At 42.5% G+C, this 27,528-nt stretch overlaps 1 protein-coding gene across 1 annotated transcript; it reads right to left on the bottom strand.

The window, feature by feature from the left end:
• Positions 1-10,044: 10,044 nt before the first annotated feature.
• Positions 10,045-26,966, bottom strand: LOC147433474 (uncharacterized). The gene is made up of 2 exons (XM_086490149.1): positions 26,613-26,966; positions 10,045-11,267 (listed from the first exon to the last, which is right to left on the bottom strand). The coding sequence occupies exons 1-2, from the start codon at positions 26,895-26,897 to the stop codon at positions 10,206-10,208; spliced, it is 1,347 nt and encodes a 448-aa protein (XP_086346275.1). The 5' UTR covers positions 26,898-26,966; the 3' UTR covers positions 10,045-10,205.
• Positions 26,967-27,528: the final 562 nt, after the last annotated feature.

Here is a 27,528-nt window from a genome sequence, read left to right as displayed (position 1 = left end):
TAGAGAGCAAGAGAGCAGGCGAGTCTCTTTTTCTTGTGGGTTGCAGGATGCTTTGCATGGAGTACAGAGCAGTGACCTTGTTGTGCAGGTTGCGTCTACGGATGCACAGGTAGAGCGGGACAGCTCTAGTGAGTCACAGCAGGATGAGTCATCAGAGGTGATGACAGAGATGACTCACATGGATGCTGAGATATCAGTTATTGTGGAGTCATTTCTTGATATGCTTATGCCAGAGCTTGATGCAGATTCAGGACAGATGGATACTCTTGGTACACATGTGACATGTGGTGGGCACGAGGAGTCACTCCAGAGCTCGGAGTCAGAGTGCCATGGTCTCTATGATAGGGGACAGGATTACCATGAGTTGAGTTCTGAGTTGGAGGTGGCAGAGGTTGCCAGGGTTGCATCAACGTTCGGTGTCCTCATGTACGAGATGCTGATCTCGAGGCCCGACATAGCAACTACAGTGGGAGCATTTGCAGCAAGGTTGATTAGTTGTTCGATGACTAATCTCGGCATAGAGCATAGGGGAGGTTTGCAGGTATTGGACCGAAACTTGCAGGAGTGCATGAGCTCTTGTAGACTCTTTGCAGAGCTTGGAGCTAGCTCTGTGTGGCTTCCGCAGCGGGATGTTTGTCTATCAGTAGAGCCGGATGCACTAGCTCATCGAGAGTCAGTGGGCATAGGTTGAGAGAATATCTCACCTTCTATTAGTTGTACACTAGTAGATCTTGCTTAAAGGCACATTGGCCTTTAAGTGGGAGGTTGTTGGGGTTAAGGCCTATGTGCCTTGACCGGTCACCCAGGTCATGGGCGCCCGCCCACTATTACCCTATACTTATAGTGAGTATATTGTATAGGGGGAGCTGCCACTTCACAGTCTCCCCACCCACATCGTGTGTGTGTGTCTCCTTCTCTCTCTCACTCTCCGTCTGTGGTGCTCCCCGATCCCCTTCACGAGGAAGTCTACTAGTGGCTATGTGTTCACAGTTGCAGGTGGACCAGTTTCGTGGGCATCACGTTTACAGCCATGCGTTGCTTTGAGCACTACAGAGGCTGAATATATGGCTTCCACTGAGGCTGCCAAGGAGGCCGTATGGCTCTCACGACTAGTGGGAGATCTTGGTATGGCTGGTGATGCTCCGATGCTACATTGTGATAGCCAGAGTGCCATAGCTTTGGCACGGAATCTTGTCTTCCATGCGAAGACAAAGCACATTGAGGTGAGGTATCACTTCATACGAGAGGTGCTAGAGGACAAGCGCATAGAGCTTGTCAAGGTACACACTGACGATAACCCTGCTGATCTACTCACGAAGTCGTTAGCCTCACATCGGTTTGCACACTGTAGATCGCTGATGGGTATGGCTTGACTTCTTTTGTTGTACTTTGGCCACTTTAAAGGCACACTGCCTTTAAGAGGGAGATTGTTGGGTTAAAGGCCTATGTGCCCGGCTGCCCGTTGTTCAGCCACCCATGTACAGCCATTCTTTTACTCATGCATAATAACTATACTCATAACTACACATTGTAGTGTGAGTACCTCCCCGCCACACACTGTGTCTATCTCCTTCTTCGTACTGGCTCTCTGCGTGTGTGCTCTCCGATCCCAACAAAACTTACACTTGGAAGTGATTTAAGATAGTTAAAGTTATTTATTTGTTTTGTGTTGAATGATGTTCATACTTAGAAGTAACTTAAGTTAGATAGTTAAAATTAGGAGTTACTTGTTTTGTGTTGAACTATGTTCACACCTCGAACTAACTTAGGTTAGATTTATCTAATGGTTGTCTGTCATGTGTAGAGTAATACTCACATTGTGCAGGCAATTTAGGTAGATTAAATAATAATCTCTTGCTTTGTGTAGAGGTATTCTCACACCTAGAAGAGATTTAGATAAGTAGTGAATTATGATTGCTTGCCATGTGTAGAGTTACACTCACACTTGGAGGTAATTTAGGTAGGACTTTTAAAGATATCTTGCTTTGTGTAGAGTTTACTCACACTTGGAAGTTATTGAGATAAATTAAGCAATTTATTTATCATGATTCAAGTATAGAGTGAAAACTCACACTTGAAATAAAAATTATTTTTGGTATTTAGAATTTAAAGAGGTTGAAAATTTATGTTTTTTTGAAAACGATAGCGAATAAAGTAATGTAAATGGTATGAGAGTTCGATTTTAGATGTGTACTAAGTAAGTAGTGTTGTTTGAGTTTGCAGATCTTAAGAAGATGGTGAAAGGATATGAGTGGAACTAAGTAGATGAATTGGTCAGTGGAAAGACTACCTCAAAGTTGAGGTGTAAGACCTGCGGCCATAATTTTAATGGAAATGTTCACTGGATAATCCCACTACAAGCTCTACTAACATAAGCCAAAGTGAAGCATGGACTGGAGGAGAATCTGCACGAGGTGGTTCTACTTTTCATCAAGCATTCGATAAACAATGGTTGCTTGAACTCTATCTTAAGTGGACACAAGCATTTGTTGCATGTGGAATTCCTTTTAATGTCATTCAAAATTCTATCTTCAAAGATGCTTTAATGAGCACAACGAAGAAGGGTTTTGTGATACCTGATTATAATAAGATGCGTACAAAATATTTAGATAAAATGAAAGCTACATCAGAGAATGTTTTAAAACGCACAACTCTTGATTATGTGCCACAGTATGGATGCATAATCGCTCTAGATGGCTGGAAAAATTGTCAGAAGAAACCATTGATTAATGTGATGTTGATTTTTCCAAGAGGATCCATATTCCTTGAAGCGATCGACACATCCCTGAAAGAGAAAACTAGTGGATATCTTGCTGGTGTATATGAGAGTTCAATCAGAAGAGCAAGGGGACCTAAAAATGTGACAGCCACCATTGTCACAGATAATGCATCTAACTACAAAGCAGTTGGAAAATCAATTGAAGCAAAGCAACCCAAGATTACATGGTTTCCATGTGCTACCCACACTTTGAATCTGCTCTTGAAGGACTTTGGAAAAGTTCCTTCTATTAATCAAACTCTTCTAAATGCAAACCACTTAGTGAAGTTTATAAGTGAGCATTCATTTTCTTACGCTCTGTTTAGAACAAAGTCCCCAACAAAAAATTTACAGATTTTTTGTGTGACCTATTTTGCGGCAGCATCTTACATTCTCTCTACACTACATCAAGTTAAAGCAGCCCTTGTTGAAACAGTGGCAGATAGAAGATAGGACATTTGGCTTTATAAATATCCCAAGTAGGAACCTGCTGCTTCCAAATGCTATCAGCTTGTAAACTCTCATGTTTTTTTGGAGAAATGTAGACAAACTTCTTACTGTCACAGAACCCTTCACTCATCTGATACGATTAGTGGACAAAGAAGCCTCTATATTTGGACAGGTTTATTGGTACATGCATAAAGCCTCTCGCAAGTTAAAAGAATGTACATCTTATGCAAAAAATTAGAAAGCCATGATGATGTCGTTTGTCAAAAGACAATGAGAGTAGTTGCATACTCCTTTACATGGAGAAGGGTTCGTCTTAGATCCCAAGTTCTAGATGCACGATCAATCTTCAAACAATGAAGTGATCAGTGATTTCAAGAAAGTGTGTGCCCAACTATTAGGCAATGTGGATGGACAGGTGGCATACACACAGAAGACGGCCTATACTAACAGAAAAGGAATGTTTGGGGATCCTTGGCATATAGATGCTATCAAGACGATGAGCACACCAATTTGGTGAAAAGAGTATAGTGGAGAAAAATTGGAACTTCAACATGTGGTTGTGAGAGTATCGTCTGTTGCCACTTCAAGTGGTAGCTATGAAAGAAATTGGTCTTCATTTGCTTTCGTGCATACTAAAAAACAAAATCGATCAAGTCCTAAACGAGCTGTGGACTTGGTGTATGTATTTTGTAACATGCGACTTATGCATAAGCCAGCAAAGTTAGCCACACGAGCCACTGAAGAAAGCTTTGGACGCTTTCAAACACACGAAGCAATTGCAAATGAACTCAACCTCGATGATGAAATGGAATGGAACCCGAACGATATTGATCTGGAATGTTCAGATGTCGAAGAAATTGATGACATGGTGCCTGTGATTGAGGGGACGGATGAGCTATAAAGTTTGTACCATATTCACAATTAATTTTGTAAGGCAAAAGCTGTGTGGAGTTTAGCTTCGCAAACTCTCTCTCTCTCTCTCTCTCTCTCTCTCTCTCTCTCTCTCACACACACACACACACACACACACACATTGTCTCTCTTTCTCTCCACCTTCTTTCTATCATTGTCGGAGAGAAGGAGGGAGAGAGAATAAAACTTACACAGTTGCAATAACATCCGACATATTCATTTGTTCCAACAAATAGAGATTTATATATCAAAAAGAGGTTTTAGTTACAAATCTTGAAATTTGAGATACAAAAAGAGCTCATTATTTTTTGGGAGATTTAATTTAGATCATGGACTAGATCCCCTAAAAGATTAGATACGCAAAATTTTGAATTGCCGAATGAAGCAATTGGACCAGCATTGCCTATCTCTTCTTCGATTACAGGCCCATATCTTGCCTCGTACCATGCCAACTTTCTTTCTAGCTCTCCTATACGAGCGCACAGCATGGTTGGGGTCTCTCCTTGACTTGCCAAATCCATGCCTTGGGTTGGAAGCTTCTCAATTACTGTTGTTTCTTCGAGCAAATATGTGTAACCCCTTTTGAAAGGAGGGTCTTCTTGATTGGCTTCCCGGGTATGAATCTTCTTGACCGGGTGTCCTTTATGAAAGGTGGGCATGGGAACTCCTTCGACACCTAGTACATATATGTGTGTAGCCTTTTGAAAAGGCACCTGGAGATATGAGTTGTCGAATACTAGTTGTGAGACCTTTTGTACATAAACCCTTCCTTTTGTATATGAATTATAACATATGCTGTACCTTTTTGTATTGTTGTGCACTTTTATTTCTCTCTCTCTCTCTCTCTCTCTCTCTCTCTCTCTCTCTCTCTCTCTCTCTCTCTCTCTCTCTCTCTCTCTCTCTCTGTGTGTGTGTGTGTGTGTGTGTGTGTGTGTGTGTGTGTGTGTGTGTGTGTCTCTCTCTCTCTCTCTACTCTGTGCAACCATGGTAGTTCCAATATTCAACCCACCTTGAGCTCATTGTATCAACTCATCCACCCAAGCCTTACAACTGGTATCAGAGCCCCTACCGATCCCATCGCGCGTGTATAGTCGTCTTTGGAAACAAGGCATCTAATAAGAAATTGAGATCTTCAAGGTCGATAGAGCATGCAAAGAATCAAGCTTAATAAATTAAGCTTAAAATCCAGAGATCTGTCAGGCAGTTCGTTAGGCAAGTCATTGAGAATTTTCGAGCAAATTTCCAAGCAAGCTTGGGGGATATTGCAAGGGAAATAAAGGCAAAAATCTAGCACTACAAAATAGCGAGCTCAGAGGTAATTGAAATGAAGTCAAAGCAAAGCAATCAAGGGAGACAGAGTTTGCAAGTTGCATCTTGAAGCATTTCCTGGCAGAATCGGGCAACTCTTTATTTTTCAGAAGCAAATCAATGCAAAAGCAAACCAATTGGCTGCACTAATGTTTTCAAAAACACACGTACGCTCTCTCTCTCTCTCTCTCTCTCTCTCTCTCTCTCTCTCTCTCTCTCTCTCTCTCTCTCTCTCTCTCTCTCTCTCTCTCTACTGTGTGCAACCATGGTAGTTCCAAGATTCAAACCACCTTGAGCTCATTGTATCAATTCATCCACCCAAGCCTTACACTTTGCCGACAGATGATCATTCTAATCTACTTTGAGCCGCAATACATAATAACAATAGCATTGTTGCACAAAGTAAATTTCCATTTGATTATTATTTGGTGACGATCTGTATGCTTGGATAAATCTTGAAATCATATTTCTCACGAGTACAGTGTGTTGCAAATCTGAATTTTTTAAGGGAGAAGATGCCTTAGCATTTCCACTAACTCGAAACAATGTATTGCGTACAAAATGATTTGGGCACAAGTGTGTGCATTGCCTATAAGTCAATGGCTCCCCTTCTGATTCGTCCTCTTGGGATGTAGTCAAAGTGCTAAGATCTCCTTGAGCCACCCGAATCTCTTCCTCTTTGTAGATTTGTTGTGTCAATGCATGATTAAGCAAAGGATCATCAGGCTGTTGTGCATTCTAGTCGGGAGCAATATCTTCCATATCTGAAATGCAAAACAATAAACTTTAATGAGCGAAGTCTAGAAAAAGCTAAAACTAAGATTACCACGGCAATATTGCAAATCTAGAAACGCTAGTGCAGATATGTGCTAAGTTGAGATCCTAATGCGAGAAAGAAACAAGGTGATCTAATGTTGCAATGGATGGAGTTGCCAAATTTGAGGTGACTTTCGTGCCACACTGGAACGAGAGAGTATAGGAGTTGATTCTATCAATAGCTCGAGGAGAAATATGCATCAACGTGTCTAGACCCGGAAGAGATTCAATGTTGTCTTAATTTTAGGAGTTTCTATCAACCGCTTGAGAATATATCTACACCAACATTGCCTTGGTTCAATGTGGACGAGATTCAATGTTGCCTTGGTAATCTTAATTTTAGCTTTATTTGTTCGTATACTTCAGATTTTAAGTTAAATCACTTGTTTGCAGACGATGAAGTATTGCTTATCTCCTTCTTCTCTCTTGGAGAAGCGGGTTGCCCTTTTTTGTTACTGTCAAATGGAGCAAGTTGTCTCATAATCTCAAAAAAAAAAATGGCGAAGTATGAGTGTTATCCTAGAAAATCTGGGGTAGTCGGTCTAAAAGAAAGAGGAGACTTGTTGGGATTCACATAGACAAGTCATGTCTCAAATTTGTTGTTTGTTTCTGCTAGTAATCAATTCTACCTATCTTTGAAATGGTTCTTTTTTGTCTTATCATGTAGTAACTTTTGAGGATACTACTTACCGACTTCCTTAGAAAAATCTCCCGTAAAGTAATACGACTATCCCATTACCTATGGGACTATACATTGTTTTGCAATGGGCATCCTCTGATGGATATTGATTTGGAGGTCCGTAGCAAGGAAAGTAGCAGCAACAACAACAGTAATACCAGAGCAAGGAGGGTGATGATGACACATGTGTAAGCTTTGATGATGCGCTCTCGACACATTTTCAACATCCGTAAATGATGTTAAGGTAGTCATGTACTCTTCTATCGTGAATACCTTTCGAATGGGACATCACGCAGCTTTTCTTCCTAAAGTAGTTCTCTGTATTCAAGCAAGGCTCAAAGCAAAGGTCCATGGCAAAGACATGGACAAGATATGGAGATTACATATGTGCATTGTCAAGAGCGTCACTAAACACATTAGAGGTTCAATGGTGCAAACTTTTAATCTATATAGATAGTAAATGTTGGCCCTTGTAATTTGTATAGAGAGTAAATACTTCACAATGATAATCTTTACGAACATTAAATTTTGATACTTGGCCCTCATAATCTATATATTGACACTAGTTTGGTACCAAAAAGAACACCAAAACTTTTTTTAGGAATTTAAATTAAATGTTACATGAAATCTATAAAATATCTCAAGAAATGCTTTTACAAACTTATAAAATATTATATGAAGTATCCATAAAAATTATAATCCGTCGCTCTTGTACACAACCGCAATAGTAACTACACTCATGAAAAGCACCGACGCAAAACAGTTGTCGATATTTTACTAAAACTCGTACTCTAATCTAAGAAAAAAAAATGAGGAGGGTGCATGCAATAATCCATGGTAACCACTTATATATGTGTTTGACTTTTTTGTAATTGTCATGTGAAAAGAAAATTATTTGTGACTAGAATTAAATAAAGAAAGTTGTGTGGGTCAAATCTGTAACGTTTACGAATTTTATTAATGAATACACAAAATATTTACTTCATCTAAATTTGCAGTGTCTTATGATGCGTATATACTAGATCTATGACAACATTACATAAGGTGATACTATTTGATGGCTATGCAAGCGACATTTAGTCATTTATATCATATCCCAAAAATTACGCTTGTTGTGATTCTTTTTTTTTATATTAAAGATTAGCTTAAAAATAAAGTCCACTTTTGAATTTTTCTATTCATCTCACTTATTTGTATACAAATACTCATATAGACACACTTGGGGAATTTATGCATACTTTCATTAGTTTTTCGTAGCAATGTTTTTTTTTGCAAGAAATTACGTACTATAATATTTTTTGAATGAACTTAAATTACAAGATACCTGTGAGTTTGAAACCTTGAAAAATGCTTAGTTGATGGATATTGGCCTATATAAACATTATAAGGCTTAAGTTTTTCTCCATAACCTCATGGGTGTTAATGAAAGAGGTCTTGAAAGATCAAAAATTTTCTCTTTTCTCATCGTTTTCAAGGTTTGGATTTTTTTATTTATAACAAAAATCTAAGCTCATAACTAAGTTATGAAGCTCAATTTCTTGCTATAATAAGTTTGTTTTAATCCATACACCTTTAAATCTAAGCCAAATCTTATTTTGATGAGAAGTTATATTCAATTTATGAAAATTTTGTTAAATTTACACTAAATTTTTATGATTTTTTATTTTAAAACTTATTACCATAATCTTAATTTGGTGTTAATTTTGGCAAAATTAAAATTTAACTATGTTCTTCACCTCATAACTGACCTAAGATGAATGTGAGCTATAAATTTTTTTTCTAGCTTCACTAAATAATTATGACAAGTTGTTGAAAAAACAGGACACTTTAGTGTTTCAAGACACTTGAGTGTTCAATTAGAGAACTAATGTTGAAGTAAATGCTAATGTTTGGTCCTTTGCATCTTCAAATTTTGACATGCTCCATAATACTAGATCTTATGAGCTCATCCCACGAAAATGATTTTATATAACCGGTTTCTACAAAAACTCACTCATGAAAGGAACACTATTTTTAGACATGTGGCTACCATGCTGGAACAGGGTTGCATTCCATCTACACATTTATCAATCTTCCCATGCCTTACAATGAATACTGTATTAATATTCGATACTTTTACTGGTTCTTATTTACAAGTAAACAAAAACACACATGCACGTATGCATGAGCATCTAGGGTTGTGTACATTTGATGTATGCATGCATGTACATTTGTGATTAGTATATACATGCATGTAAACATGCATGCATAAGTCGACATATACATCTCTATTCACCCGAGAAATTTAGCTTCACATGATTTGTTTTGGTTCTATATTCGCAAGTAGAGTGTGATTTGAAGCTTCCTTCTAGCCTCTCATCCAGAATTTGTTTGGGATTGGTTTGAGTTGCAAAAAGATTGGCAAGTTTCTTACTAGTCGACTAATTGAGCTTAATGACACTAAGGCGTAAGTGCATGACATGATTTACCTACCAACTGGGACAGGCCATAATCAGCACTAGCTAACTGGTTCCAACTTCAACACATCAAAAACTGGGAGAGATTGCTAAAATACCACAATTTTCCTCCTCTTTTGGAAGAGACTCTCTCTTACTCCGTGAATTACATTGAGATGAGCTCAAATACCCAATACAGTCTCATCATATTATCTACTTGGTAAGCCCCAAATAGGAATCAGGCAACTAAAGTGCGATTTCGGTGCAAGTAAGAGTAACCTGGTGTGTGAATGGGGACCGCAAGGAGTCGGGCTCAAAGCGCATAACAAGCAAAATGAAAAGAAACAAGGAAACATCCAACAATTGTTGGCACCTCACAGCTACAGAAACCAAAAAATTTAGAACTACCTAATCTTAAAATTTGACACGAATGCAATACAGGTCCTCTTTTCTGGGAATTACACATGAGAATCATTAATGAATTACTGGGAGCATCACAATATCATCTTTATCTTTCCAAGGGAGACTACTCTTACTTCATCACTCATCACTTAAACTGAAAAAAAGCTCACTATCCCAATACAGCGAAACCTCATATTCTGTACTTGGCAAACCCCAAATCTGAATCAGGGAAATTTAGCACGAGAGCCCTGTGCAAATAATACTAACTTGAAGGAAAAATCAGCAGCACCCAAGACGGTATCAGTTACAGAAAACAGAGCTTACATAGCTAAAAAGTCTTCAAATTGAAAAAACAGAATGCACAAACAGGTTCTATTTGCCGGTGTGCAAATACACTGATGAATCGTCTTCATCCTCTCTTGCAAGACCCACATCCACCACCCACCTAGATAATATTTCCACTAATATTTGCCTGTGGCTTTGCATAGAGCTTATCTAACCCTCCATCATACATCTTCTCCTGTCTCACTGTAATCTCATCTCCCACCTTGAACAGCCGCGTTAGCAGAGGAATTCCACCTGGGCAATCGTTGAACTGCATGCAGGGTAAAAATCCCTCCCTGCCATCTGGCAACGACATGTAGTATCCCACTGTGATGATGTCTTTCACAACACCCTGAACTGTGCCAGGATCGCCCTTCTTGTAGAGAGCATCTGTGTCCAGGACATAATTTTTTTCCAGATTTTCAAGCTCTTGCTGGCGTTGCCGCTGCAAAGCTTCCCTTCGATACTGTTTCATACGCATTTTGGCCTCCGGGTCATAGGGCCGTCTTCTCACATTGGACATTGAAGCCCTACCATACAGGTTTGAGGAGTAGGACGAAGATGACAGAAATGAAGAGGTTGTTGACGAGGAAGATGACGGCGTTGATGAAAACAGTGATGATGATGATGTCTGCGAAGTCTCAGCTGGAGTTGTTGTCGTTGACTGGTTTGGAGTTGCCTGGAACAGAGATGAGGATTGTGATGGCTGGGTCGGTGCAGACTGGCTTTGCACTGGCTGGGGCTGGCTGAGAGACTGAGTTGGCTCACTTGCATAGCCAGGCTTCTCAGTAACCAAGCTAGAAGGCTGACTCTGGTACTGCACAGGCTGGGTTTGATATTGGGAGGACTGGCTCTGGAACTGAGGGGGCTGGCTCTGGAACTGAGGGGGCTGGTTCTGGAACTGAGTAGGTTGAGTTTGAACTGGCTGATACTGGAAAGGCTGGCTTTGATGTTGAGGCTGACTCTGGTACTGGGAAGGTTGGCTTGGGTACTGCGATGGCCAGTTCTGGAACTGCGCCTGATATCCTAGCGGCTGATGTGGCTCCCTAAACATGGGTCGATATGGGTTTTCATAAGGAGGGGGCTGGCTCTGAGCTGGCTGAAACCGAGGAGGCTGGTTTTGATATTGTGGAGGCTCGCTTTGATATTGTGGAAGCTCGCTTTGAGCTGGTCTTGGCCATCCCTAAAACAGCAGATTTGAGGACTAACTCAAAGCAGAAACATAAGATTATCTAAGACATCCAGCCTGGTTTCAAAAGCAAGTGCACACATCACATTAATAGTCTCAATATGCATTCTGCACTCATATACAAAAATAACTCTGCCCGATTTGACTGTTTAGGGCACAAAAAACCTTGCTCTTGCCCTGCTTAAATCTTCCTTGAAACATGCAGTAACCCAATGAAAACCACGTGAAATTAGAGAGCCAGACTCCACACCTTTTATCATTTCATCTGCTCCCACTGATGGCCCGATGCCATTCAAACCACAGTAACAACCAATTGCTTTCTAGCCCCTGATACTTATCACCATTAAACAGACTGCATTATCATATTCAGACACTCGACGCATCTGGAGTATTCAGCTTAATTGATGTGTCGCCCGAAGCTGTAATTAACCACCTTGCCCAACCTCTTCATTAACCTCTTATCTAAAATCCAGACCCTTACAAACAACGATACCTAACTGCACTGAGACTTACGAAGTAGCTGAGCGCAAATTCACGCTACACATGATTCCTTGCTAACGCTCCACGCACACTCGCCCCTTATTGATAAGGACCATTTGCCCAACTCAGACTCCAGAGGCAAGGCCACTAATCCCTGTCTTCACCTGACTAAAGTTGTCTCTAATCCAATTTCATATTTCATATCCACTACATGAAATGTTGGCTGTGTGAGTGGTGACTTGTCATGTCACCTCTTAGGCCATCAAATGCAATTTCTTGTGGCAGTTTTAAGACCTGGATTGAAGTTGCTCCACAGAGTTTGTGTAAGAAATGAGGCGAACATGGTGAGCTGTGGCATAAAGCATGAGGACAATGCAAAACAAAACAGCTCCACAGTGACTAGAGCACTTTCAAATTTCAGGCTCTTGCTAAACAACACCAGACAGACTCTACTTTAAAAATTCAGCCTTGGTGAGGGATTTTATCATGGCAAGTCAGCACAGGACCAAAATGGCATGAAGAGCAGTGTAAACCAAAACCTGTTAAGAGTTAAAATGTGCTTTTTACCTGTGGAATAAAAGGTTGGAGTTTGGAAAATTTGTAGTTTTCTTTTTAAACCTTTCCGAATAAACATGTAAAATTTTGGAAATCCTGTAAATTTCCAATAGTTATTAGGAACCATTTGTGAAAGATGTTCCACCATAAATGCTATTATGCCTGACCCCCTGCATATAAGTCAGTCATCTGGCTTCCCAGACTCTGAAGCCAACGAAAATTTAAAATACAATAAACCAGAATAAAAGAAGCTAAAAACGGCATAACCATGTGATGGTCAACGATATGTGAGTTAGGCCAATTTAATTTGCTGCATGCCCTCGCTCTCTGCCCATTTGTTCAACTGCTGCTCAAGGATAGATGCATACAATCGTGCCAATGTGTGTCCAATAATAATAGTACGGTAATTTCCAGGCTCCATAGGATCACCTGCCTTGAAGAAAGGCACAATCGTAGACAGTTTCCGAATCTCAGGTAAACCCTCACACATGACACGATCGAATAGAATTGCAAGAACCTTTGCCAGCATATCTCTAGCAAGTATAAAGTGCTCTGCTACTAGACCCTCATGATCATATGCCCTCCTGGTTCTCATCCTGTCAATGGCCGTCTTTACCATCTCAGTGGTAAACAAGGTACTCAAAGATGGGCATGGCTCAAGAGGATCTGGAAGGGGTGTCTGTCCAGGGACCGTATATAAGGATGTTGCATACTGACCCCATACATCAGGGGAAGTAACCACTGGGGGAGAGGAGTGCTCACGGAAGAGACTCCACGCCTCTTCTGAGTATCAATTTAATGCTTACTTTGTATCAGTTTAATGCTCTTCTTGGTTGCATCAATTTAATGCTTACTTTGCGACAACTAAGAAAACAAGAAATAGCAAGGTTTTGACGGCAGCCATGTAGCTTGCCGGTGATGCCATTAATTGGTATCACACATGGCAAGCGGCACAGTTGATCGCGCACCTAGAGGAAGCTGAAGAAGGCGTGCCCCTTTCCTTCAATTGGGCCCGACTTCCAAGACAAGCTCAAGGCGCGGTTTATGCCTCCTCAGTACCTAGCGCGGGTGAAAGACGATTGGCGCAATCTCAAGCAAAATGGTATGCTAGTTATGTCGCTCTCTAATTGTGGTTTGCAGCTCGACACCCAATTACGCAAATCAGATGATGAGCGCAAAGAGGCATTCCTTTACGGGTTGGACGAGTACATCAAGTTTGATATCAAAGTACTCGACCCAATAGATCTCAACAAGGCACTAGCGATTGCTCTCGCACAAGAGATGAAGCACAACAAAGGAAAGCCTAAGGAGAACAACTCTTCTCACAATACCTCTCAGACTCCTCAGAACCGTAAGAATGGTAAGAACGGTAACTCTTCTAGATAATCTTCCTCTAATCCTTCGGAAAAGAACTCCCAAAATGAATCTAAGGGTGAAGCTAAAACACCTGCTAAACCTAAGCTAAGTTCTAACCTCAAATGAAAAAGCCGCACAAGGAATTATAGAAGGATACATAATGCCAGAAGAACAAGTCATTTATGCTAAGGAAGGTCGTTGTTATCAATGTCACATCAAGGGTCACATGAAGAAGGCTTGTCCTAAGACAGCACCACCTATAGAATCCAAAGCACCGACAGCTACCACAAGCACTTTATTGAACCAATTTGAGTCTCCACATCTTTCTGACACACACATTGATGAGTCTCTCTTTAAATGTTATGGTCATGTGAAGGGTCAGCGTTTTGTTATATTGTTTGATTCAGGCAGTATGCATGATGTGATTGGTGCCTCTCTTGTAGAGAGAGCCCACCTAGAGGTTAGCTAGACAACTCTCGAGGTATCGGGCTTCGCTCCCGATATGGACTCTCTCAATACGCAAGAGTGTCTTGATGTGTTATTCATTGTTCAACAAACTTCCTTCCGCAGGAAATTTGTCTCTCAGGATGTGATATGATTTTGGACATTAGATGGTTTCGTGAACATAACTCTCTCATTGATTCAGCAGATAATACTCTCACTCTAAATGCCAAAAGTGACTCTCCCATAATCATTCGCGGTGAAGAGAGTCTGCATTCTTTACCTCTCACTTCTCATGTGCAGGCGAAGCGTGAATTACGAAGAGGAGCACAAGCGGCATTCATCTATGCCTCTCTAATTACCCAGAGCATTCAGGCTCCAGCCAGGTATTCAGCTTTGTTTACCAAGTATAAGCACTTCTTTTTACAGGAGGATCTTTCACCCGGTCTCCCTCTCGGACTCACGGAGGGGCACAACCAGTCAGTAAGGCTCTCTACCGTTTGAACAAGACTCGGGAAGAAGAGTTAAGGGCGGCAACTCACGAAGTTGGTTGAGAGGATTCATACGTCCTAGTGTAAGTCCTTTTGTTGCTCCTATTTTATTTGTCCGCAAGAAGGATGGTTCGTCTCGTTTGTGTCTTGATTACAAGGCATTGAACAAGATGACCGTCAAGAATAAGTTCCAATGCCTCGCATTGAGTATATCCTCGATAGGCTACATGAGGCAAAGATTTTCAGTAAGGTCGATCTCAAAAGTGGATACCATCAGGTAAGGGTATTCAAAGGCGACATCTACAAGACCGCTTTTCGCACAGAGCCAAGGGAATGGGAGTATGTGATCATGCCTTTTGGATTGACAAGTGTCGTGGGTACATTTAACCGTCTCATGGTAGGCCATTTCGGCGATATGGTTAGTATGTGTGTGTTGATCTTTTTCTATGATATTCTCATTTTTTATGTATCATGGGACAACATGAAAAGGATGTAGAAAGGGTTTTAACTCGTTTGAATGAGTGTCAGTTGTACATTGCAGCTAAGAAATCTAAGTTTTTTCTCACTGAAGTTACTTATCTAGCTTATATCATTTCGGCAAAAGGCGTCAAGCTAGATCCCGCGAAGGTGGAACAGGTACGTAATTGGGATTTGCCCAAAACTGCATATTATGTGCGTTTTTTTCTTGGTTTACGTCAAGCATATAGTTCGCACATACAGAATTTTGCACGCATTGCCGCACCCATAACAAATGTTTTGAGAGGGGGAAAGACAACGCGTGGAGGCTTTCGCAGCTCTCATGGTTGCGGTGATAGAAGCGACGTGTCTTATCCTTGCCTCTAGGGATGACCCCTTTGAGGTATCGATAGATGCGAGCAATGTCGCCAAAGGCACGTACTTTAATGGTGAATCGATGGCCGTACACCATCCGGAATGCATCTCATCAATTGAGTGCCGAGTCAAAAATTTCGCGTACTCGGGTTCCTTCGAATACTGTAGCATCTGCTTAGCACAAGCATCAACCTGCTGTTGACAATGCATCTCCATTCGTTCATACTCCGTAGGCCATGGAGGCCCGTACTCTTCTTCCGATTGCCCATTTGAATTTCCCGTACTTTCACCTGATCCGGAATTGTCGGGTGGGTTCGTCTGAGCAAGATTCGTCACTTAAATCCATGTGTGTTGTAGTAAAAGGATCAAATTTCCCGGTGGGAGGAAAATCGATTGAGCTCTGATACCATTGTTACCACTTGGACACCCCAAGTCGGAAATTTCGCACGACACAAGAGAAAAAATCACTTAAAACACTTAAACAATTTTTTCACGCTTTAAAAATAGAGTCAACACAGCCCAGCGTGGTTCCGTGCCTAGAGGTATTGGCCCCAAAGTCTCGCGTCCCTTTCTATTTATTTTTATATTAATGCTTGAGCAAAGTTACAAATCCAAGGGTCCTCTCTGCTCGGTTGCTCGTCAACAGACTAAGTGAAAGAGTGGCCCTAAATTCATATTTATACGCTATTGGCCTTCAAACTCAAAAGCTATTACATGAAAAGCTGCAAACTCAAAAGCTACTGGCCCAAAAAGCCGCCAGCGTGAATCGCGAAAATCTGTACAGCCTGCCACGTGGCACAAACAGTGCAAAACGCGGGATTTTCCATACTGCTGCCACGTCAGCATGTCTACGCAACTTGTGGAGCTGTCCATACGGTTATGCCACATCGGCGGGACTGCCACGTCGCAATGCTCTTGCTGGCCATGAAAAACATTGGGTTGCTCCCTTCCTGCAAGCCGCTGGCTGTTAGGTGCAACGGAATGAATGTTGTATTTTCTCAAGATTAGTGATCTTTATTGCTTAAGGTTCCTTTTAGTTCTTTGGGGAAAAAGAGAGCTTTCCGTCTTGTAGAGTGTTGTGGTCACGAACAAAGTGAGTGGATATTGTGCGTGCAAGTGAATGAGACTGAGAGAAGGAGAGAGAAGAGATACGACACCTGAGAGTTTGTAAAACCCTCCTCCGAAGGCCCCACTCTCGTCGGCGAGAGTGGTCTATTCTTTGATTGCACAAAGGTGTACAATGCGTATGCAATGGACTATGCAACTTGGTCTATACCGATGACGACGACGACGATGACGATAACGACGACGACGACGATGGCTGAAATCTGAGATCTTCTAATGGCTGAATTTCGGGACTGTTTCGGTGGCTGAAAATGACTGTTTTGGCTACGTTTTCTTGGCTGAAAAATGAGGTTTCTTAGGGCTGAAACTGATGGTCTTTACGGGCTGAATCTGCTACACTTCAGGTGAATAATGCCGGTCTTAATTTGCTGCTGAAATCCAAAAACGCCAGGGGCTGAAATTGGTCCTTTTGTCGCCGGGGTTTTGCAAATGCAAAAACGCTAGGCTGATCTGCTGTGTCGTGATGACGTCGGGGCTGATCTGCTGTGCACAAATCGCCAAGGCTGATCTGATGCAAAAATGCTAGGTCTTCTGTGGAGAAAAACGCCAGAGTAGTCGTGGGGGTTGGTCTTGCTGAGAAGTTGCCTGTTGAGCAAGGTGCTCCTACTGCCTCTTCTGCCATTTAGTGCTAACTTGGGTTTGCTTATATAGAAACTTAGCAAAATTGCCCTACCTACTTTTGTTGGAAAGTCGCTTAAAAATAATAAGTGAAAATAACCAATAAATAGGAAAATAAACTAAATGCACTGGAAAATTCCCCTAACTGATGTTAATGGATTCTGATGGAAATTCCGATGATCATGCTGTGTGCAACCAGAGGATATGCATCTATGCTAAGTGACTGGGCATGCAGGATCTACGAATAGACTCACAAAAGTGTCAGATCACTGCTAATCTAAACTGATTGGACTGACTGAACCCTGTTGTGGTGTAGCTTATCCACGGACACATAGGGTTGGGATGTGTCACGTGACATCCCCTCCTTTTCAAAGTGAGGTATTGGTACCAAACTGTATGGCGTCGAGGGAGATTGCCAACAACATCCGAAATCCTGGAAGGGACTCTTCGCCGGCCCACTCTGATGTGTGGGTTGTGCGGTACTTGAACTTCATAAAGGTCTGCAACGCTTGCTTCTTTGGGCCGCGCCGAAAGCGACACAAAGTCTTCTGAATCTCCTTTCTTGCTTCAACTTCGTCTAGAGTCCTGCTTCTTTCGTCTTCAAGAATCTCCATGGCTGAAAATTCCTGAAACCATCTCCAACACAAAACCATGAACATACCCATTCCATGTAAAGTGAAGGAAAAAATTCTTGTCTTTGCTAAAGACTGTGTATGCAATGTAGATGAACATAGAGACAGAATGACAACCCCTTCATCAAACACAAGCAAACAATGCGCTCGAATCTTTCTCTTAAGATCTAGAGCAATCAATTGTGGCAATTCACAACAAAAATGCCCATGCTTGGTGCTCATACAATCATGTGCTCTTTCGTAAACTGTGTCATGCCAAGGAAGAGACATGGAATGCGACTTCCTGACATACAAACTTTTCAACTTTTCATGAACAATCCGCATAGATTCGTGCTCATCCATGATAGAAACGTGCTCAACATACAATATGTCATGCTTAGTAAAAGGGATCACATAACGATGCTGACTAAAATACAAGAAACCTTTAGGAATGAAACACTCGAACAATGCGTGCGTATCAATCATGCGAACACATAATACTTCTTGTGATGGTTCCTTGGACCAAAGGCTCGAGAGCCAAGATCGCCTCTTCGGGATCTATCGAATCTTCGTGTGGGGGATCTGTGGACCTCAACTCGAAAGCCAAGATCGATTCTTCCTGAATGATCGAATCGTCCTGTGGAGGTTCTTTAGACCTCGACTCGAAAGCCAAGATCGATTCTTCGTGATTGATCGAATCTACAACAAAGTTAGTTTCGCTAGGAAAAGCATCCACTAACACATCATTCTTGTGAACAATCACATCATCTTCATGCAATTCCTCATGCTTGTGAGAAATCACATCTTGATCATGCAAATCATCATGCTTGTCTTTATCATTCAAATCATCATGCTTATCATTGGCATCCAAATCATCATGCTTATCATTGACATCCAATTCATCATGCTTCTCATCATGCAAATCATTGTGCTTATCATTGTCAATCAAATCATCATCATGCTTCACACAATCATGCAAATCTTGTGTTTCATGCTTTGGAGAAGTAGAGACTGAGAGAGTCTCCTTTTCCTGATCTTGTGCGAACTGCGCTTGCACAATAGAAAAGAGTTGCAAGAACTCTTTCATGTATTGGTCGCTCTTTTCTTTTTGTGCTTCGATCTCGCGATCAAAATCTGCTTGTTTTGCTTTGCTCTCGCGCGCTATGGCTGCCATTCTTTCTTGGTACTTACGCTCGATGGCTGCCATGTCTTCTTCGTAGGCTTTTCTGTCTGCTTCTCTTTCTTGTTCCAACTCCTCCCTAGGAGTTAGAGCAATCCTTGTCGTAGATGGAAAAGGGGGAGGGTCGGAAAAACCTCCTGATGGGGAAAATTCTTCTTCGCCTCTCTCATGCTCATCACCTCCAAGCAAAGTATCCATTCCGCTTCGAGTGATGACCATTCTGCAATCGTGGGTTCTTGTGGGTCTTGGGGTCTTGGGTTCTTAAGTTCACGAGGAACTTGGGTTCTTGGGGGTCTTGGGTTCTTAAGTTCACGAGGAACTTGGGTTCTTGAGGTTCTTGAGGTCCTTGATTCGTGAGAATCTAGGGTTCCTGAGGTGTTCTTTCGCTTGCAAATTGCGTTGGAGAAGGATCTTCTCTTCACCCGAGTTCTACCCTTTTCTGCGGGCACACCCCTTGGCGGCCTTGCGCTCACACCAAGGTTGCTTTTTCCCACCTCACATCGATTGGCCGGCCGCTAAGTGCACGGTCCGCTCTCAATGAATGAAAAGAGACACAAGGGGAGGCTAGACAAGCCCTTCTTTCTTGGGATTCCTGTCACTCTTCAACAAAACACGATAAGGAATCGCCACGCCCTAGTAAACTTGGGTTCGTGCGACCACAACAAGGCAAAAAAAAATTCTTATGGTTCTTTCGTTGAGTAATGCAGAACACTTCCAAAGCTCTGATACCAATGTTAGGTGCAGCAGAATGAACGTTGTATTTTCTCAAGATTAGTGATCTTTATTGCTCAAAGTTCCTTTTAGTTCTTTGGGAAAAAAGAGAGCTTTCCGTCTTGTAGAGTGTTGTGGTCACGAACAAAGTGAGTGGATATTGTGCGTGCAAGTGAATGAGACTGAGAGAAGGAGAGAGAAGAGATACGACACCCGAGAGGTTGTAAAACCCTCCTCCGAAGGCCCCACTCTCGTCGGCGAGAGTGGTCTATTCTTTGATTGCACAAAGGTGTACAATGCGTATGCAATGGACTATGCAACTTGGTCTATGCCGATGACGACGACGACGATGGCTGAAATCTGAGATCTTCTAATGGCTGAATTTCGGGACTGTTTCGGTGGCTGAAAATGACTATTTTGGCTACGTTTTCTTGGCTGAAAAATGAGGTTTCTTAGGGCTGAAACTGATGGTCTTTACGCGCTGAATCTGCTACACTTTAGGTGAATAATGCCAATCTTAATTTGCTGCTGAAATCCAAAAACGCCAGGGGCTGAAATTGGTCCTTCTGTCGCCGGGGTTCTGCAAATGCAAAAACGCTAGGCTGATCTGCTGTGTCGTGATGACGTCGGGGCTGATCTGCTGTGCACAAATCGCCAAGGCTGATCTGATGCAAAAACGCTAGGTCTTCTGTGGAGAAAAACGCCAGAGTAGTCGCGGGGGTTGGTCTTGCTGAGAAGTTGCCTGTTGAGCAAGGTGCTCCTGCTGCCTCTTCTGCCATTTAGTGCTAACTTGGGTTTGCTTATATAGAAACTTAGCAAAATTGCCCTACCTACTTTTGTTGGAAAGTCGCTTAAAAATAATAAGTGAAAATAACCAATAAATAGGAAAATAGACTAAATGCACTGGAAATTCCCCTAACTGATGCTAATGGATTCTGATGGGAATTCCGATGATCATGCTGTGTGCAACCGAAGGATATGCATCTATGCTAAGTGACTGGGCATGCACGGTCTACGAATAGACTCACAAAAGTGCTAGATCACTGCTAATCTAAACTGATTGGACTGACTGAACCCTGCTGTGGTGTAGCTTGTCCACGGACACATAGGGTTGGGATGTGTCACGTGACGCTGGCTGCCTCAAAAGCGCTGAGGTGAGGGCTACCCAAAAATGTTGGGCTGCCCCCCCTCCTGCCCTCCTTCCCTCTGGCAATCGGCAGAGAACTATCCCCTAGGACCCTCAGAAAGGGCACCCCTAACTAGGGCTGAATGCATACAGGGAAGTGATCCCCCCCCCCCGCTGCATATATAGGCCAAAAGCCAAACTGCCCGATTCGACCACATGCCTCCACGACCCTGCATAAATATCCTTGAATAGGGAAAAATAGAGGAAGTGACCCATAGGATCCTGGGAAAGCAGAGAAAAATGCTTAGGGGGTACAAGGGCCTATATGACCATGGAACTCAACCAAAACCCCAAGGCTAAACATGGCTAGACACAACCCGACATGAGAAACCTACCTCACAGTGGCAGGCACAGCCATAAAACAGCCCTCACTCCCTAGCACCTATCCCTGGGAGAAACTGGGACCGATTGGCCGAATCCGAAAATAGATGCCTGAACACCCCCTCTCAACTCCTAGAAAGGAAGTCGGACCAGGAAGCTGGAAAGAGCAATCTGCAACTGTAAAGAGAGGGTTTGGTGGACAAGGATATCTGCTACAAAACTCCCAAGGTCGAACAATACAAGGCACCATAGTATCATCCAACCACTACCCTTGAAAGCCATCCGTGAAGTACTTTGTTGTATGCTAAAAGTGAATCCCGCTCTATCAAGAATCTCCTCAAACTAACCGACTCACAAGTCGCACAACCAGCATCTGCAGAAGGTACTGCTACTGACCACTCCAAGAGTATGCATCAAAACTGAGAGTAAAGGCATAAATTGCGGATATCCGAATCATTTCCCAAATCTAAAGTGCTCGAACCTCGAGAAAAGAGTCGGAAATTTGTACCTTCGATCATATACCACATGCCAAAAACTCCAAGCTGCTACGTAACTCCAAGGAAAGGAATAACCAAGTCTACTAAGGACCTATATATCCGATAACGAAGAACCAAAGAACTGCACCAACCATCATATACAATGAACAGCAAACTGTATCTGGAGAAACTTCAACGAAACTGAGAGTGCAACAATAATTGATCTTTAATTGTCTGGAACACCACCCGAGAGAATATCACCCCACTCTCAAGGTGAAGCGGGAATAAATATCCAAGAGAAAAGGAACACACATCAATACTGAGACTGCAACTAACACGACAAGATCAAGAGACCATGCACCCATGATGCAGTTGGCTACGACCTTATGGAAGAAATCTAACTCTAATTTTGGTGCAAGTTTCAGGATGGAAAGCTTGTCGTCTTTCCGAGCTCGATGATGTTGAGAATGCTTTCGAAGATTGAACTTTGTCTGAGAATTTGTTTGAGAACTTGTTTGGTGATCTTGTTTGGAATTTGATTGAAATGGATGGTATCTGTTTTGAACCTGTATTGGTGCCGGTTTGAATTGTTTGACTCTGGTTTTTATACTGGAATTCAGTGCTTGGTGATTTACTCCGGAATGGAGTAGTCAGAAATGTTGTTTTGGTATTGTATAAACTTTGAAACGACGCATACGAGATTTTTGGGGAGCGTTTTATTGTATGTTGAAAAACCTACGAACAACGCAGAAGAGATGTCAGGGGAGCGTTTGGTTGTATGCTTGAACCTCCAAACGACCCAATCTACGGTCTTGGGAGCGTTTGGTTGGAAAAGGCCTCTATATCTCCCGGCCTGAACCTTTTAGGTTATGCGGGAGGAGTGATGAGGGAGGCGTTGAACAACTCATGGCCTCAACCTGGATGGTTATTTGCGAGGGGAGTGTTCATTGGCGACTTTATGTTTCTATGTCTTGTGACATGCATACGTGAGCATTTGTGTTGCATTGTGTCGTGCCAACGACTGAATATTCCTTATTGAATAAGATTTTTATGGGAAGCCAATGACCCAGAATATCAAGAGCTCCAATCTAGAATGAGACTCCTTATTGGATGAGATTTTTCTCGGAAGCCAATGACCCAGGATATCAAGAACTCCAATCTGGAATGAGAAAACTGATTGTCTCTCAGAATGACCCTCAAAAAGTTTTGAGCTAACTTGATTTGTTTTGAAGATATGCTATAATAGTGGACGATTACTTTCTTTCAAGAAGGGGGGATGTCGCAAACTGCTGACGTGTCAAGCCATTGAAGAACGAAGCTAACCTGCAAATCCTAGCCGAGGGGCCTAAACCCTAAGTGAAGAAGTAGCAGCAACAGAAGAAGAAGCAGAAGAAGTTCTACCAACTTGCAAAGTGGTGCCGAGTAGCCAAGATGTCACAAACTGCTGACGTGTCAAGCCACCAAAGAACGGAGCCACCCTTCAAATCCCGTCCAAGGGGCCAAAACCCTAAGAAGAAGCGGCAACAGAAGAAGAAGTTTTACAGACTTACAAAGTTTTGACGAGTGGCCAATTTTTAAAGAAGAGTTCCCACCAACTTACGGGTGCCCGTCTATAACCAGCCAATACACAGTAAAGGGCGGTACCAAATTTAAAACCTGCTAATTACACACACAGTATTGATGGCAAAGAGAGAGACTCAACACTTGCGTACAACGACTAGAATGCCCTCTGCGCAATGATGACAGACACCCTGTTGGCCCCAAAAACTGGCACCCCAAGCAACTTTACAAGCTGTCCAAGCCTGTCTAGGGCTGAATTTCAGAATTTGGCCCAACTTCAACAACATAACGAATGTATAACCTGTATAGTCCAATCAGGGAAGACTTCCCATGCAATTCTGGAGATTTTTTGTGGGCTGGCCAGAAAACGCAGAGCGCTGTTTTTCACTGTTACAGCCTCTAAAAAGTTCCCAAACTCCTGTACAACCACACTCTAGCTTCCCCGAAGCTTTTGTGAAGTTCTGGTGCACTTTAGGAGCAAAACCCTAAACCTGAAATTTTACACAGCAGGCTGTATTTCTCTGTTTTGGGTCGTTTCGGACAGAGCTGACGCATAAACACGCTCCCAAGACCTCCCGCACGCAATGGGACAATTGCCCTATGATTTGGAGAAGTTTTCACGTGAGAAAACTCTTCAAATTCGCGTTCCTTCGAGATGGGGCTGTGCATACCTGTGGGGGATTAGCAATTAGCTAATCCGGTTCCTGTTCAGAAGGCTCTTGCCTAAGCAAACACGCATAAAACCCCAAGAACTGTACATGATCATCTGAATAGCCTAGCTAGTGGGGCATTACGATTTGCGCAAAGGGGAGAGAGAGATGCGCAAGAGCAAATCATCGCGCTACATAGAGCAAAAGAAAAGGCAAGCTTTCCATTAAAGCTGTAAATCTGCACCCACTACTCACACACTCTCCTCTCTCAAATTGGGCGTCCCCTCTTCATGCTGAAAGTGGCAAATCTGCCTGAAGCCGCCATGTGCCCAGTTTGCCCCTCTTGAGTTCTCTCTCTAGTTCCCACTGACTTGTAAAGTTGTAAAAGACTTGCCGAGTGGCCCAAATTCCATCTGGCGCACACAAGCTTCCATACTCATCAAAATTCAGTGCTAATTGGCCCGACCAGTCCCAGATTGATCGACCTGGACTCCCAATGTGAGAAACCCGTTCGACCGCGAACGTTTCGCACTGGCCATGCAATGTCCACTTGCATCTTTTCAAAGGTTCCGGGGAAAACAAGTAAAAAAAAAAAAATTAAAAAATATATGTTGTACATATTTAGAGAGGGCAACAGGAAAAATACACCTCCTGGTGACACACCCCACCCTTGAAATACTGCAAGCGACCTCGCTTGCATGCCAATAATACATTCTGTTATCTCCTAGTAACACATATTCTATGATGGGAATCCAAGATATACATGCTTCCGGAAAAAGAGAGATCAGCTTGGTTTATGTGCCAACACAGGACAACCTTGCAGATCTTTCCACAAAGGCCTTGTCTCGTGGGAAATTAGAAGCTTTTTGCAAAGCTTTGGGCTTACTCCCCTTTGTGGACTGATCATGTCCTCAGGGCATGGCACTTCCCTATACTCTATGTGCTAGCTCTCATTCACCGCATCACTTCCAGGGGGGATTTGTTACCATACATATGTGGTGGTGATGTGTGTCAACACACTTAGGACCACCGGGCCATTTTTTCGCCTCACTAGGAGGTTTTTTCCCATGTGCATTGTATGTATGCCCATCACCCTAAAGCTAACTTATCTTTCCATTGCACACTAAGTGATACTACTCTCTGTTGTGTACCTTGAGCTTCTTCGTCTTCTCCAAGCTATGGTGTACTCTCAAGCACAAACTTCTCTAACCAAATTCTATATGGAAAGAGTAGATACAATTGCTTAACTACTCTTTTGAGTATCATAAACCATGCTCTCACATTGCGCCATAGAGCTACATCGTCACTGTGGGTTCCATTTGAAAGGCTTCAAGATATAGTTGCAATAGTTGAGGTGAATCAACCAATTCAAACTCTTCCATCCATAGCATCCAATTATGGTTAGTTCTTGAACTTCACCAAGTAGCGTCTTGCAACCTTTCCTCTAACCTTCCTTTCCTTATGTGTCAATATTTGTTCAAGAACAAGAAACTCATCCAATCCTTCCACTTCGGGTTGTTCCTCATTAGGCATATTCTCTGGTACATCACCAACATAGGGCCTTAGAAGGCTGACATGAAAAGCATTATGTATCTTCCAACCTTCTGGTAGCTTCAACTTGTAAGCTACATCGTTGATCTTTTCTAAAATCTGAAAAGGACCATAATATCGCATACTGAGCTTAGGAAACAAACGTTCCTTGCATATCCTTTTCCTTAACTTGGCCTTTTCAAAGCGCAAAAGCACCCAGTCACCAAGTGAAGATACAAGTTCACGACGGTGACGATCATCAGCTTTCTTCTGCTTAGCCTGAGTCTTCTCAAGAGCAATCTTTATCTTCCTGTATGTTTCATCCATATCTTGCACATACTTGTCTCCCTCAAATATCTTGCCCTTCATCTGCAAAATGGGCGAGACTTTCTTCCCTCATTCCACTATCTAAAATGGTGCCTTACCTTTGACGTATGCACAATGTTATTGTAAGCATATTCAACCAATGGGAGATGGTGTTCCCAAGTTGCCTTATGCTCTGACACATAACATTTGAGCAAATCCAGAACACTACAATTTGCCTCTTCTGATTGTCAATCAGTTTGTGGATGAAACGAAGAAGAGAACTTTAGCGTAGTACCCATGTTCTCGAACAATGCCTTCCAGAAAAGACTCATCGTACGTGGATCCCTGTTACTGACGATTGACTGAGGCATCCCATGATACTTAAAGATATTGCTCATGAATATCTTGACCATGTGTTCTGGCTTTATCTTCTTCCTAACGGCAATGAAATGGGCATGTTTACTGAACCTACAGAAGATAGTCTAAATCCCGTCATTGCTTGTTTGCGTTTTTGAAAGATCAAAAATAAAGAGAAGGGGCAGGCACAACGAATAGGCTGCAAGCCTTTTCGTGATAATGTCTGCATTGCTCAATTTTCATTTGGCAGTGGGCAGGCTGGTGTGTAACTCACGCCCACGTAGCCCAAAATGAGGTTATGCCTACCCAGTGATGTGTAACCAGCCTTGTGCTGACCAAATGAAGCTCAACCTAATAAGCTGGTAGGAAGTAGGGGAAATTTAGTAAGGAGAACATAGAGCATAGAGCAGGCAGCTGTTTTGTTTGATCCCATAGGATATACTTGACTTTCAACCCCTATAACATAATCTGATATCAAGCTTATCTCTTTCCCTAACACACAAATGAAGTATTGCTCTGACCAAATGAAGCCAAACAAAATGAGCGGTACTGACCTGGTAAGAAGTAGGGGAAGTCTGGTAAGGAGGCTGTTGGGAAGGGGGAGGTGGAGGAGGTGCGGGCGCGTTGCTCTGGTAAGGAGCCAGGGGAGGACGAGGGGGCGGTGGTGGGGTACTCTGCTGAAAGTCGACATTGAAGTTACTGCAGAAGACTCGCCCTTTGCTCACGTAATGCCTGCTGCTCTGGGCGAAGAAGGACTTAGGGTGGCCATCAAGAAGAGTGCGGCTGCTTTCGCTTGCGAGCGAGGCTACTGCAGCAGACTGAAGAACGCCCGCCATCATTCTGGATATGGTTCTCGGAGGCCAGTGTGTTGTAGGTTTAATGCACTCGCTACTTGCAAAATATCTAGAGGAGAATTGTTCACGTCGTAAGAAGAAGGCTAGCCGAAAACGTTTAGAGATGGAGGGAAGGAGCAAGGGAGGTCGATGAAAAGGTGGATATTTGTGCCAAATGTGCCTATCTTTGATTGGAGGCATGAGTTCAATAATAGAGACAGAAAGAGAGAAAGACTTTGCACCAAATTTGAGCTGTAGGCTCTGCCTACTTGCCCAAGAGGTGAATTGTAAGCTATGGAGATAGCAAGATAGATTGATTTTGCCCCAAATCTAAGCTCTCGGGTCTGCTTTTTTGTCCAAGAGAGGGGCCCTAGCATGAATTTGGTTGGTGATGAAGGCAACGTGCACACAAGTATGGACACTCATGCTCGATTTTGGTAAACTAGCTTCTAATGGGGTTGTTCTATAGGCATCCACAATGGAGGCACTATGCGATTTAGTAAGACAAGGGCAATAACTGTTGCCTACAATGCAAAGTGGCCTTCATGACTTAAACCTGCAAAGTTAGAAATTGTTGGTGAGCAACTCAGCTAAGATGCACAACAACGAGGAAAATCCTCGTGTGCCCTTCTTTTTT

The sequence above is a fragment of the Adiantum capillus-veneris genome, chromosome 19, assembly GCF_014529385.1.
Source record: "Adiantum capillus-veneris isolate H3 chromosome 19, ASM1452938v2, whole genome shotgun sequence".
NCBI classification, from domain to species: Eukaryota; Viridiplantae; Streptophyta; class Polypodiopsida; order Polypodiales; family Pteridaceae; genus Adiantum; species Adiantum capillus-veneris.
Note: the sequence above shows the minus strand (reverse complement) of the source record. Positions and strands in the feature narration are given on the sequence as shown.

Coding starts and splice junctions, on each gene's coding strand:
- LOC147433474 (XM_086490149.1), bottom strand. CDS start 26,897: ATGATGGCGGGCGTTCTTCAGTCTGCTGCAGTAGCCTCGCTCGCAAGC. Junction 11,268..26,612: donor CTTCCCCTACTTCTTACCAG/GTCAGTACCGCT, acceptor CTGCTGTTTTAG/GGATGGCCAAGACCAGCTCA.